This window comes from Oryzias melastigma, linkage group LG5 (genome assembly GCF_002922805.2).
Source record: "Oryzias melastigma strain HK-1 linkage group LG5, ASM292280v2, whole genome shotgun sequence".
Taxonomy (NCBI): Eukaryota; Metazoa; Chordata; class Actinopteri; order Beloniformes; family Adrianichthyidae; genus Oryzias; species Oryzias melastigma.
The window spans coordinates 35,554,806-35,569,225 of NC_050516.1; the positions used below are offsets into that span (position 1 = coordinate 35,554,806).

General features: G+C 39.9%; 2 protein-coding genes across 5 annotated transcripts in view; one reads left to right on the forward strand and one right to left on the reverse strand.

The window, feature by feature from the left end:
* The first annotated feature begins 563 nt into the window (after positions 1–563).
* LOC112145262 (protein B4) lies at positions 564–2,392 on the forward strand. Its single transcript, XM_024270395.2, has 5 exons — positions 564–720; positions 791–1,050; positions 1,120–1,225; positions 1,290–1,336; positions 1,997–2,392. The coding sequence occupies exons 1-5, from the start codon at positions 651–653 to the stop codon at positions 2,234–2,236; spliced, it is 723 nt and encodes a 240-aa protein (XP_024126163.1). The 5' UTR covers positions 564–650; the 3' UTR covers positions 2,237–2,392.
* Positions 2,393–4,341: 1,949 nt separating this feature from the next.
* The window catches only part of tmcc1b (transmembrane and coiled-coil domain family 1b), a 19,398-nt gene continuing 9,319 nt past the window's right edge, over positions 4,342–14,420 (reverse strand). For all 4 annotated transcript variants that reach the window (XM_024270608.2, XM_024270609.2, XM_024270607.2 and 1 more), the window contains 4 exons: positions 10,218–10,637; positions 6,842–7,326; positions 5,612–5,747; positions 4,342–5,530 (listed from right to left, as the gene is read on the reverse strand). In XM_024270608.2, coding sequence (XP_024126376.1) covers positions 5,216–5,530; positions 5,612–5,747; positions 6,842–7,326; positions 10,218–10,637 — 1,356 coding nt within the window. In that variant the 3' untranslated portion in view covers positions 4,342–5,215. The remainder of the gene's footprint in view (positions 5,531–5,611; positions 5,748–6,841; positions 7,327–10,217; positions 10,638–14,420) is intronic.

A 14,420-nucleotide genomic window follows, 5' to 3' on the forward strand; every position in this document is an offset into this window, starting at 1 on the left:
TTGATGTGGAAGAACAACAGTGAGATCATCTTATGAAACTAAAATATGAATAGATTTGACATTCATTCTCGTTTGATTAATTTTTTGGCTGGATTGATTTTAGTTCAGTAAATCAGATCAATATCGACTATGAATTGTATCATCAACCATAAATTATGATATGAATCAAATCGTCAGAATGAATTTTAACTTCCTGAATTGTATGTCGATAAAAAAATAATTATGATTCCTCTGAAAAAAAAAAGTTTTTTTTTCTTTCCTATATTGATAAAACTTCTTTTTGTCCAATTAAAAAAATGCCAAAAGAGACATTTTGTTTATTTTTTGTTTAAGTTGCATCTGTCAGCCTATCTATAGTTGCTTTAGCCATAGACATGAGGCCTTTACGTAACTTTAGTCCACTTTTCTATCACTAAAATATATATATTTTTCAACTAACTACAACATTGTTGCTTATATTGATGTTACTAATCTTATTTTAATTTATTTTAATATTCAAAGTCTTTTTTCTGCGTTGCGTGTTGATTTGGCATCATCAGGGGGAGATCAGATTCAGCTGGTGCAGCCGAGCGCGCGCCACAAAAGCCTTTTTATCTGCTCCTGTTCGGCTCCGCACAGAATGAATTGTTCCTCCTCCCAAAAGGTCATCCATGGACTCCGCTGGTTCCACTGAATCCACTTCAAGTGGTGCGCGGGGCCAGCCCGCAGGGGAAAAACCAGGTGCGTACAGTTACGCAGACACCTCTCCAAACTTTTACGCATCTGAACGCAAACTGACCTTCCCGTCCAGGAGCGGAGCCGCTGCGTAAAGTGGTCGCTCATCCGCCGACAACGGTGATGGTGAAAGAGGCCCTCACGGCTCTGGACCCTCGCAAAGGAGCCTCCTCTCACGCCATCCAGAGCTACATCAAACAGTCGTACCCCTCCGTGGACGTGCTGAAGCTGAAGCACTTGGTGCGCAACGCGCTGAAGAAGGGGCTGGAAAACGGCACCCTGGTGAGGCCAGGCAACGCCGCCACCACCACCACAGGCGCGCAGGGGAAATTTAAAGTAAGATGGCAATCACACAGGTGCGCATTACCTGAGTAAGTTACCTGACGTTTGTGGTTCTGCGCTTAGCTGGCTCCAAAAGTCAAGGCGCTAAAGCCGAAAGGGGAAAATGCGGATCCAAATGCGCAGAAAGCGGAAAAGGCTCCAAAGGATGGAACGAAGACTAAAAAACCAGGTGTGAAGAGTCACATTTTTCTGAATCCAAACTGTTTTTTACCCCATTGACTTTCTTTCTTTAGGGGCCACTGCCAAGACCTCTGCAAACGAGGAGAAAAAGGCATCAAAGGTGAGATGAGCTTAAGGGACTTCAAAGTTTAAAATTTAAAAAGTTTACATAATTCACTTTGACTTTTCTTAAATTCTCAACTGCTAAAAAATATTGCCTAAATCACGTGTCTAAGTCAAGGCCCGGGGGCCAGATCCGGCCCTCTGGGTAATTATATCTGGCACTCCAGATCATTTTATTAATGGCCCAATGTCATTTTGCGCTCATTTGTATAATTTTGACAAAATATTGGAAGTTATTTAAGGTAATATTTCATTTGCATGCTAGCAGTTTTGGCTAACCTGTTTTTTTTGTTTTGTTTTTTAAGGCTAATTTGGCATTTAGATAATATTTTAGCTGGCTATCAGCTTTAACTTTATTTTTTTCAAGCGGTTGGTGCTTGTCGGCGCTAGCGTCTTTGGCGGTCGGCGCTAGCGTCTTCGGCGTAATTTTGTCTATAAAATTCATTGTTGCAGTTTTTAAAAAAATTTTTATTGGTGTTCAATAAATGTTTAATGTGTTTGGCATGTGACCTAAGGTGCATTAAGGATTTTGGCCCCTTGTGTGATTGAGTTTGACCCCAGTGGTCTTCATAATTAAATGACTACATGTATTTTAATTAAAACTTAAAAAAAATCATTCCAGTTTGTCCTTAAAGTGTTGGAATAACTCGTCTTCCAGGAAGTGAAGCCTCCCAAAAAGCCCAAGAAAGATGAAAACGTCCCTCCAAAAGCTGCCACAGCAAAGAAGCCGAAAGCCAAGAAGGCAGACTCCAAAGAGCCTGAAGGAAGCTCCACTTCAAATAAAACTGAAGCGGTAAAACCAACCAAAAGGACAACAAAAGTATCCCAGGAAGCTGCCAAGGCTGACGGTGAGGCCCCCGCCCCTAGGAGAACTGGAAAAAGAGGGAAGAAAGAATGAGATTTAAAAAAAGCCTTATTTGTCAGTAAGGGTTTTTGAGTTCAGATTCCTTTTTAGTTCTCAGAGCATTTACATTTTTTGTGCATACATTTGAATACTTTTAAATTGGTTTAAACTGTTTTTGTGAATTTCTCTACAATAAAATCTTAAGTGTGAGGACTGGTTTCCTTTTCATGCGAACACCTTCACATTCCAGGCTTCACTACAATGAAGCATAAATTGCTGAATCTAATTTCTGAGGCTTTCAGGCTTATTCTGCTGTGGTCTATAGATTATTAAAGTGTCAAACTCCAGACCTTGTGCTGCTATTCTACATGTTTTCAACTATTGGCAAAAACACCTGAGCTGTTCACGTTTAGCATGAGGATTTCTTAAAGATCAGCAGGAGGCCATGACTCTGACACACCTATGCTGTGGAAGGTTTTCTTCTTTCCAGGTGACGTCTAAAAGATGACTCATGTCATCTGGACTTCAATCTTTACTCATTTGTCAAAGTGGCTTTATCAGTCTGAAGTCCAGATGACTCAACTTGAGATATAAGGTGACTTGAGGCTTCATGGCATTCTTGGATGCTGAATGAAGCTTTGTTTCACAATCTGAGTGCTCTGGATCTTGGTATTTTTGTTGAGAAACTTTTTTTTTTTCTTTTTTTTTCTCCCCTCCAGTATTAAACTATTAAACCAGGGATATTCAAGTCTGGGCCTCGAGGGCCAGTGTCCTACATGTTTTCCCTCCAACCTTCCATTGAAGCTCCTTATTGGCTGCTAATTTCCAGGATCAGGTATGTTTAGCCAATAAGGAGCTTCAATGGAAGGTTGGTTGGAAAACACGTAGGACACCGGCCCTCGAGGCCTGGACTTGAATAACCCTGTATTAAACTCTTGATCTTGGGACATGGGGATAATTCCGAAGGAAAACTGAAGGCTTAAGTATGGTTGAAAGGTTAAATAACTAGCAGGGTCTGCAACCTTGAACACTTGAAGAGCCATTCGGGTCGAGTTCTCGCCAACCAAAACCCAGTAAGAGCCACAAGTCTTTACTCGCCCTTCAGAAAAATGAATCTTTCCTTTCGGCTTTTCCCTTCAGGGGTCGCCAAAGCGAATCAGTTTCCTCCATCTAAGCCTGTCTAAGAAAAATGAAATACTGATTAATGCATGACTTTTGAGTAAAAACATCCCACATCATAGGATTGTGTCAATGCAGCAGGTAGTGTAAAGTCATCAATGATAAAAACAACCCAAAACTTTTTAACTGGTTTCTGGTGGATTCATAAGTAGCATTACCTCATAATGCTAGTGTGAATGCAGTAAGCTGAATGAGGAAGTCGATTATTTTGTCTTGGGAAAGGGATGGACAATTTTTCTACAATGAGCTTCGGTGTGGTCTAAAATTTAGTTTAAACTTTGCGGTTCACGACAAAAGATGTTACAAGAGGTGAGCAGGTTTGCCAAAATAGATGGCAAGTAGCTGAAATATTAGCTAAACTCGAAATTTGCCTAAAAAACTGAAAAATATACATTAGTCAGAAAAGCTAGCATGCAGCTGAAATAATAGCTAAGCTCCAAATTAGCCTTAAAAACCTGAAACAATTCTGAATTATCCAAAATAGCTAGCATACAGCTGAAAAAATACCAAAACTCCAAATTTGCCTAAACTGTAAAAATTCGAAATTGGCCAAAATAGCTGGTATGTAGCTAAAATATTAGCTAAACTTCAAATTTGCCGAAAAGACTGAAAAAAATACTAAATTAGCCTAAATAGATAGCATGTAGCTGATGTATTAGCTAAACTACCAATTATCCTAAAAAACACTAAATAAGCCAGAATAGCTAGCATGTAGCCGAAATATTAGCTAAACTCCAAATCAGCCTAAAAAACTTTAATAAAAGCCAGAATAGTCCAAAAAGCTAGAATAATGCCATTATAACTTTCAACTTTACAACACTCTGACTACATATAATACTATTTTAATTCTCGAGTAGTCGACTAATCGTGGCAGACCTAATTTCTAACAATGCAAACTTTGTCGAAGAATACAGGAACAGTAACACGAGTTCCTCAACCCAAAATAGTCCAAAACTTCTGTCAGGAACACACAGACACACTTCAGCTTTCAAAAACATGAAATTTATTCATCATTTAAAAAGTAAACAAAAAATAAACTAAAAAGTATTTCTATTTCATTGTCACTAATAGAAACAGTACGGAAGCACTGAGTCTTTGAGCACATTAGCGGCTCTTCAAGTATGTTCATTCAGTTTCTCTGCGATGAAAGAGCTTTGAGAAGTAGCAGCCGGTTGGCAGGTCGCGACTCCAAACGCCTTCGATAGTAGAACCGTAGCTGTGGCAGAACCAGTTATTGGCTCACCACACCTACATGAAACAGTCCCAAACTATTTGATCCAGTGCGATTCCAGTAGAATGAAGCCGACGTGGAGGCACCACAACCTGCAGGTACAGTGAGCGCACAGAGTCGTACTTGGTCACCCGAGCTCCAAAAAAAACAGAATAAAGGGCAAAAGCAGACTGAAAAAAAAAAAAAAAACAAGACACAAAGATAGTGAGGAAGCTTCTGAAAACATGGATAAATAAATCTTAAGAACACTGTCAGCTCATCACCATTAAAAAAGCTGTATTAAAATAGCAGTGACGTTCAAAATACCACTGAAATCATCATAAAATAAGAAGAAATAATACGATTTTCCTCATGTAAACAAATTCACTCAAGAGAGAAATCAATTGTGCAGTTCTCTCCGGGATCCTCCCCATCCCTCCTCTGATTCTACAGCGTGTGCTGGCGCCACCATTGCACGTAAGACACAAAGATTCTTCCAAACATTCAGCCTCGCTCCGTTTATCCTCAAAACAAAAGTCAGAAATCAAAAGAGTTTTGAGAAAAACTGTAAGAAAAGAAAGCCAAGACTCCACGTTTCTGTACAAGTGCACTGGTTTCCTTCACAGACCCGCCCCCTGGACCGGTCATCTGGGGTGCAGCAGAAAGCGGTGAAAATACTCGGAGATGGCGTCCCAATGTCTCCAGAGGAAGGCGAGCAGGATGACGAGCAGGAGGGTGGAGAAGGTGCGGCTGCGTGTTTTCATCAAGGGGACGACGCAGTTGGCGACGGTGGACACGAACACCAGCAGCACGGCCATCACGGCCAGCAGCACGTTGATCAGCTTCCCGAGGAGAGTCCTCGCCGTGGCGTTCTCTAACCCCTCCAGCTGCACCACCTGCTGCTGCTGCTGCTGCAGCTCCATCTTGGAGATGCGCGTCTGACAGGCTTCCAGTGCCTCCTACAAGTGGAGACGAGAATAGACCTTCAGAGGAATGACTCGTGAAGCTGGAATTACATGATCATCCAGGTGAAACTTTACCTGCGTGTCTCTGGCTCTCTCATAAGACTGGTAGGCGATCTTTTCCTCCATGCTGGCGAGCTCTTGTTTGAGGTTTAGAATTTCATTCTGGTGCAGCTCCGTCAGGTCGTTAAGTTGCTCTTCTAAGCGCTCACACCTGCAAACCATGAACAGAAAAGTGTATTAAAACAGAGTTTTATTTGGCTGACGCAGATCTAAGGGTGTATTCAGACTGGAAAAGTCTTTTGGTTCAGATCGATCCACTTATTTGTTCCGGGTCGAGTCCTGAAGATTAGATTTAATCTCTATTCAGACTGACATCTACCAGAGATTTTTGTTTCAGACCAAACCTTGTAAACAAAACCATGTGACTAATGATCTCTTCAGTCATTGGCCAGCAGCTAAACAAAACAAAAAGAGTAAGATGAAGATGCTACGGTTCTAGGATTTACCAGGATTTTCACTTATTTACACTTTTCATTTCACTGTATGAAGACGAGGTTCAATACTATTTAATGCTGCTTTGGTACCGCGGAGGAATACTGCAAGACTAGGGACACTCCAGCTACGAGGTACGCCAAGTATTTATGACGGGTAAATTAACTGGAAACCAGTGAGAAAGCTACGGATCCCCTGAAGGGACATCAAAGCAAAACAAAAAAAAAAATTGAAGTTAAAAAAATGTTTTTCTAAAAAAAAAAAAATCAACATAGTATCCACATAGTATCTGGTGCTCATCAGATAGTATCCACATAGTATCTGGTGCTCATCAGATAGTATCCACATAGTATCTGGTGCTCATCAGATAGTATCCACATAGTATCTGGTCCCTTTGATGTCCCTTCAGGGGATCCGTAAAAAGCAATGTTGATCATGTTACAAGTTATTTTATTGAGCTTGAATTCATCCGACCAGATTTGAATGAGTTGCTGTGTCTCATCGTTGCGGTGTTGGTGTTGTTTAAGAGAATTCTGTTAAGGAAGTACTATAGAGCTTTTAGGATGAGGTCATGACAGCTCCCCGTATGCATGCTGAGACACAGGAAAGCCAGTAATAAGTGTTTTTAGCTGTTAAAATTAACGCTCTAACAAGTAATTGGTACTTGGTTCACTGAAACCCTTCCGCTCTCCAAGGCTTGTTTAAATTAAAAGAGGGGTCATCTGGACCCCATAAGAGATCACAAGGGTTAAGCGGACCAAACATGTCCAGTCTGAATCCACCTTAAAGAACCGGAGTGTCTGCTGCTGTTACCTGTACCGCTCTTCCTGCAGGGCCTCCATGATCATGGTGTAATCTCGCTGGTAGTGGGCTTTTAAGTTGTCGAAAGACTCCTCCAGTCGACTTTGGTTTTCCCGGAGCTCTTGGATCTCGTGGAGGACCACATCAAAGCCTGAGGCCTGGGCGAGCTCCAGCGTGTTGACCCTGGAGCTGGGAGGGCCTCCGGGGGCTCCAGGGGTGCTGTTAGCTCCTGCAGAACCAGACGTAGCACTTGAACAGTCATCGTCGCTGCCGTACTTGGGGCTGGATTGTAACTGTCCGGTCCCCAGGGTCCGCGATCCTCCAGGACCAACGCCCTCGTCTCCCTGCGCTTCATCCAAAGAGTCCTTCAGAGCTGCGATGTTGTCTGCGCTCCCGAACTTGTTGCGGAGCAGGGAGGCGATTTCTCTGGGTTTGGAGACCACCGCTCCAGCTGCAGAATGGGTCGCCTGTGAAAAGCTGGAGAAGCCCCCCGTTACCTGGAGAGAGCAGATCACACGGAGACATGAAAACAAAGAATGACTCAAAATCACGACAGAAAAATATAAAATCTTTGTAACACAACCTGAATAGATAAATAAATCAAATATGTTCTCTTTTCCATACGAACATTTGCATTTTTTTAATTACACTTCAGTTTAATGAGAAGTTTATTGTCTGGATTCCTGATCTCTCATGTTACAAATATGACTCATACACAAAACTAAAAATGTGTCCATAGATGAATTATAAATTCCAACATTTATTCCTTTCAATGCTGATCCACGAGAGCTGCTGCCCTGCTGGCTCAACCCCCCCTCGTCGCTGCTGTTTACCTGGATTAGGTGTGTTCAGCCAATCAGAATCTAGAATCACCTGATCAAGCTAAGCAGCAGCAAATACAGACAACTAGTTCCTACACACACCAACAGCTGAAACAGGGGCACCTGTCAGGAAGAAAGGATATTTAATCACAAATTTTGCTTTTAAAAGATGCAAAATTATTAGTATTTTTTTAATTATGTGAACGATTTATGACTGAAGTCATAGTACAGGAGTGTCAAACTCAATTGTGCAGGGGGCCAAAATCCAAAAACACAGCTGAGATCGCAGGAAGAACAGGATAAACATTTATTGAACACTCGAAAACTACATTTTTAAAACTTTTAAATTGTAACTTTTTAAGATATTTATGAACTAGATATATAGCATTACCTGTGATAATGCTACTGTGAATGCTGTAAGCTGAATTTGGCGCTGAAGATGCTGAAATTGATAGCTAAAATCACTGAAGTTGATAGCCCAAATTAGCTTAAAAACGTTAAAAAAAAACTAGGTTAGCCAGAATAGCTAGAATGTAGCTGAAAAAATAGCTAAACTTTAAAATATCCTAAAAAAAAGAATAAAGCCTAAGTCACCCAAAACAGGCAACGTGTAAATATTAGCCTAAAACAGCCTAAAAAACGTAAAAAAAAAACTAAATTAGCAAAAAACAGCTAGCATGTAGCTGAAATATTAACTAAACTCCAAAATAGCCTAAATAATCCTAGTAAATGCCAAAATAGTCCAAAAAGCTGGCAAAATGCAAAATTTTAAAACTTTAAAACTGTAACTTTTATGAATAATAAAAAGACAGGAATATTATTTCAGAATAAATCAACTTAAACCTTAAATAACTCAATATTTTACTCTCCATAAAAACATATTTTGTCAAAATTATACAAGTAGAAATAAGTGCAAGAAAAGATCATTAATACCAATAAAGTAAAATGATCTGGAGGGCCGGATCCGGCCCTCGGGCCTTGACTTTGACACGCGTCATAGTAGATGGTACCTAAGGACCTGTTTGCTTCTTTGTACAGTTTAAACAAAGTGGCCAACAACCACTGAGGAGATGCTACCACCACAGTGTTCTAGTCATGAATGGTTTTTCACAGTCCTCATTAAAACTGCAAACACATAAGCTCTTCTGATGGGCCTTTACCATAATCATCCATCACCACTCATCATGATTGCACTTGTGCGGATGAATTAAATTTCCCCTTTGTGGCTATTTTTAAAATTCTTTAAACTAATGCTGAGTAGAAACGGGGGATGTCCCGATCTGATCGTGTGATCAGTAATGTGACCCAATCGTGTACTTTCAGACTCATTCAGAATAAGATGCATTCTGATCATGGAATGGATGTTTAAGTTATTATTATTTTGATCAGCGCTATATTCATTTCAAGATTATTGTTACAGATAAATATTCCACTAGATGTCTAGTTATAACGAATGTTATAAAGGCTCAGTCCACTGCTAATGATGTCACAGGATGTGACATTAAGTTCTTCTACTGTGGTTTCTCTGTGGTTCGTCAATTTAGTTCCTGTTTTTGAATAAATTGCATTTTATGGTAATTAAATGTTGTTTGAGGAGGAAGCGCACAGAAACTGTTCTGTAAAGTTAGCAAGATATTCACAGATCGGGACTTCCAGGCTCAACAACTGCTTACATAAATGTTTGACAGCAAGTGTTTGTCTTAACACAACACAGGAATTAAAATATAAATATATTTTTATTAAGGCTGGGAATCTATTAAAAGAAATTAACTAATTAATTGCAAATCTGGAAAAAAATAATGGCGATTAATTGCCATTAATTTTTTTTTTTAGTTACGCATTATTATCTCGTTTTCTCAAAAAAAGAGGTTTGTTTTCTCATTATTATCAAGTTTTCTTGAAACAAAATAACTTTGTTTTCTTGTTATAACGAGTTATTATCTAATTTTTCTTGAAAAAAAAAACTTTTTTTCCTCGTTATGACGAGTTATCTCATTTTCTCGAGTTAGCTCATTTTAATGAGTTATTATCTTGTTTTCTCGAGAAAACTAACTTCGTTATTTTGTTATAAGAACAAAAACTTTGTTTTCTCGTTCTAATGAGTTATATAATTTTTTCAAAAAAAAGAACTTCATTTTCTAGTTATAAGGAGTTGTTCTCATTTTCTTGAGGAAACAAACTTAATTTTCTTGTTATAATGAGTTAATATCTTGTTTTCTCGAAAAAAAAAAAACTAGTTATTATCATGTTTGTTTCTCATTATACTGAGTTATTACCTTGTTTCCTCAAGAAAACAAAAATCATTTTCTCGTTATAACTATTTATCTCGATTTTCCAAGAAAACTAACTTTGTTTTTTGATATAACAAGAAAACTAACTTTGTTTTCTCGTTATAACGAGTTATTATCTTGTTATAAAAAGAAACGATCCAAAAAAAAAAAAAGATATAGCAGGCTCATTTCAGCTTCCGTAGTATCGGATCGGGACTCAGTATCGTCAGATAATGACTCTGAATCCGTTGGTCTGATCAGGACATTTGAAGACTGGAGATGTTCTGAAACACAAACCTTCGCTCCCACATCTTTCAGTCCTTGGTGCATATCTCGAAAAACATCTTTGGGCTGGCGAGGGATGCCGTTGTGCTCCACCTCCCGAAGCTTCCTGTGGTAGTGCTCAAGCTTCCTCTGCAGTTGCTGGATGGTCTGAGCCGACTTCTGGTTCTTCTTCTCAAACACCTGTTTGATGCGCGCGCTCTGCTGTTTATCTGCGTTGTTGGCCAGTTTCAGGTATTCGGCCACATTGTCGTCCCGAGCGGTTTGTTCGATCTTGATTTGTTCCGTCAGCTTGAGGATCTTCTGCTGTAGCTGGGCTATCGCCTGTTTGGTGCGCTGGGGGTCTGGGGTGCCGTCTACAGCGTCGTAACCTTCTGCTCCATAAGGGAGAGCATTTGGCGACACAGCAGGGCCTGAGCCGTCATACCGATCCACCTACGTAAAAACAAACAAAAAAAGAGACATTTCCGAGGATCAGTACGGATCTTTGTCTAATACTGGGGACACATTACACAACAGTATGTCTTCAAAGAGCTTAAAAAGACTAGGGGTGCTAATTAAAACATTAACTGTAGCAGGATTTTTGAACACGATTCAAAACTGCAGCAGATGAGAAACGGCACTTCCTTAATTCTTTTTTTTTTAACGCTGATTATCTCCATGCCTGTCAGGATGTTACAACCAGCAACCAACATTACTTGAGTTTTCAGGCATTTTTCACAACCATTGATTGTATGTGAGAACTGGACCGAGTGACCCCCCCCAATGATGATTCAATAAAAGGTGGATTAAGTCGATTGTTCTAAAGGTTTGATTGACAGATTCTACTTTCAAGCGGTGCTTCCAACAAGCTCACTCCTGATTGGTGAGAGTGGTTGTCATAGAAATGTTGAATCGACTGACTGCTTACTGTCGATGTCTGGCTTCAACATGACGACGTCCGTATTGTAAAAAAATAATGACTGAGTTAACTTCCATTGTTAGTTGCTAAGAGGGTGCTAGAAGTTTGAACCTGAGGAAAGTATTCTCATTTACTTCACCTCTCCTCTATTCTTTAACCCTTCCGCTCTCTTTGGGGTCCAGATGACTCCAACCACATGTTGATATGTGATTTCTTCCATGACAAAGGTGGACAGGATTTTATGTCTGTCATAGACATTAGTGAAACTCAAAAATCAAAGATAAAAAAAAAGTTCAGCGCACTGTCTTGGGGGGTCCAGATGACCCCACTCTTAATGTAAACAAACTAAGGAGAGCGGAAGGGTTAATACTTATTTTTATTTAGTTCTTCTGTTTGGTGCAGTGCAACTCATGTGTTGTTCCTCAGATGGATTGTCTGTGCTTCTGTTCTTGGCTGTGGACCACGCCTCTGGCTCGTCTTGGCCGTGGACCTCTCTCCCACCTGTCCTCCAGTCCTATCTGGCTAAACTCTATTCAAATATGAAGTTGTAGAGTTAGATAAGCTAATTATTCTTCAATAGTCCTTGTAAATCGCCTATTTGTCCTGGGAGAAAATCCCTGAGGTTTTTTTTTTCCTGGAATCAGAATTTTTTAGAAGTTTTTCCTTATCGAGAAGGAGGGTTTAAGGGCAGGGATGACCAGTTTAGTTTAGTCTGTTTAGTTCAGTTTAGCAATCAGCTATTGTTTATATTATATGACCAACCTTCTGCTTTTGTACAATTACTAGTATGAATCTCAATGAGACAATTGTTTTGTGATACTGGGCTAAATGAATCAAATTGAATTGAATTTGGACTCCTCCATTTATGTGATCTTTCTCACCACTCTGCATCTCTAATGTTTGTTTTTTGTTTTTTTAATACAATTCTCAGTACTGGTACCTGTTTTCCTGATTCTAGTACTTTTCTCTTCAGTGTGCCCTCTCTTTTTCAATGGTTGTTAACCACGTGTGGTTGATAATCACTTCTGCTTCCAGGTACAGATAAAATAGTTGTTCAGATATTGGCCTGTAAGACTCACACACTAACAGGAGACTGTCCATTACTCATATTGACTTTACCCATAACTACACTGTCATCAGCATATGGTTCACCCGGAATGAACTGTCTAAGCAGTTAGTAACACACAAGATATTCTTATGAATCTATAATCAGATACTCAGGAAATGGTCACAGTACTTCCTGAATTGTATTTTTGTTCTTAGGCTGCTAAACAGATATCAGTGACATGAAAACATACAGAAGTTGATTCACAAGGTTACAGCCTTATTTTTCTCCTCGTGTCAGTTCATGTCAAATATTATCAGGCTCAGATACACTGGTGCTCTTTCTCAGTCCTCCATAAACCATGAGGGGAACTGTCAGCTCCCTAAAGATAAACCCTTAATTCTGTTTATTCAGATCACTGACAACAATCCAAGTCTCCATCATCTACGCTGGACAAGTGACAATGATATCTATGTGAAACCATCTGTGAGAGCAATGCAGAGTGAGTGGGTGATGTTGGATGAAGAGGAAAAGGGTGCAGAGAATTTTCTTTCTAAAGCATGTTTGAGTGACAGATTTTCACAAATTACTAATCCTGCTTTAAGGAATTTTCCACTTGCAAACCATATTCAGAATTAGCAATTATGCACAGATTCATTACATATTCAGGCTTTTCTTCCTCTGCTGCCAGTTCCAAACATGTAAATCCAACGGTTCACCTTAAACGTCACGTGTCAACACGAGAAATCATCACATAAGTTTGAGTTTGTTTACCCCTGCGAGCTTCCTCTGACCTGAAGTACACAGAGAAGACAAATGCTAAATTTAGAAGGGCTTAAAGCACATAGCAACCAACCAAACCAGTCAAAGGCGATCTCTGACCCTCCAACCCTGACAGCTCTTCTCTCACTTCAGCGGCGCATCCAAGCACAGCTAAACCATTAACAGACTTTTACCGCGATTCTCCCACTTCACTGGGCGCAGACTTATTAGTGTGTGAGTCAGTCGACACTGAAAAATCTTTTTTTAATCTTAAAAGTCAAACAAATATAGCGCGGCTCTACTCTCATCTGTGCAGCACGTTTCACTGATCTAATCTGAATGTTTCAAGTCCAGAGGCCAAATACACCAGGAATGAAACCGTTTTGGAAACAGTCATAGAAAGATGCGTTTTGTTATGCAATTACACTCTATATGTTCTTTGAAAGACCACTGATCTAAAGGGCAAAAGAAGAATTACTCAGATATTCTAAGAGCCATTCCAATGAAAACAGTGTTTTGGTGTTTTTAACATCTTGTGGCATTTTTCTGAAACTCAAAATTGCATATTTGAGTTTTTCTTTATTCAAATCATTTTGAATCAGAAGCAAATTAAGAAATTCTGTTTGATAAGATCGTGTTTGTAATGTAGAAAATACAATCAGCGGGTCACAGGCTCCAACAAATAGATCCATGAACGTCTTTTTTCCTCGTCTGAGCTGGAATCCAAAAACTGTTTGGCTGGATATCTCCAATAACCAACATTTCTGTTGCACTGATGATGTTTAGTTGGGTGTGAGGGGCTGTAAGGTTACAGGAGAGCATGTAAACAGAGAGCTCTCATCAACAGGGAAGGGAAGTGTGGTGGGATTACTCCACACCAAAAGTCCCGCCCAAAACTCAGAGGTGAATTTCTAATGAACTCCTGCTGCTCTGCAGAAACTATGTCCTTGAAAATGACACAAGTTTAATGATTTTGGCTAAAGACAGCATATTCAAGATTAAAAGACCACCGGAAATGCTTTTCAAATTGATCGAGAGATGATCGAAATTGTGATTTTGGACATAACTTTAATGACACAACAGGAGAAATGGTTTCATGAGACCGGGTTTTCGGCATGATTCCTATGAACTAGAAACAGCTGCAGCCGTGAGAGTAATGAAGTCCATCAGAGTAACCCCTCGTTTCCACTGAGCGGTACGGACCAGACCGGTTTAGAATGGTCCGGGCAGTTTAAGTGAGCGTTGGACCATCAAAGCGCATGCGGGGTGTCGACCGATGATGTAACTGCTACTACAGTAAAAGAGAAGCTCATCAGCTGAGTCAGAAACGGACGGAAAATGAAAAAGAAAACCACAGAGGATCATTATAATCCAGAGCAGGTGATTATTCTGGGTGAAGCTGGTTCCACGCCGCAGAAGAGTCTATTGTTCTGAATTTAAAAAAAATCTCTTTATGTTGATCAATACTCCAAAGTGTTTTTGATGAGTATGGATCGGTAACCGACATTCT

What these genes read in the sequence shown, in the direction of transcription:
- LOC112145262 (XM_024270395.2), top strand. Translation starts at nt 651, where the DNA reads ATGGACTCCGCTGGTTCCACTGAATCCACTTCAAGTGGTGCGCGGGGC. An exon ending in GCGCGCAGGGGAAATTTAAA is followed by an intron (nt 1,051 to 1,119) that starts GTAAGATGGCAA and finishes TTCTGCGCTTAG; the next exon opens with CTGGCTCCAAAAGTCAAGGC. An exon ending in AGGAGAAAAAGGCATCAAAG is followed by an intron (nt 1,337 to 1,996) that starts GTGAGATGAGCT and finishes CTCGTCTTCCAG; the next exon opens with GAAGTGAAGCCTCCCAAAAA.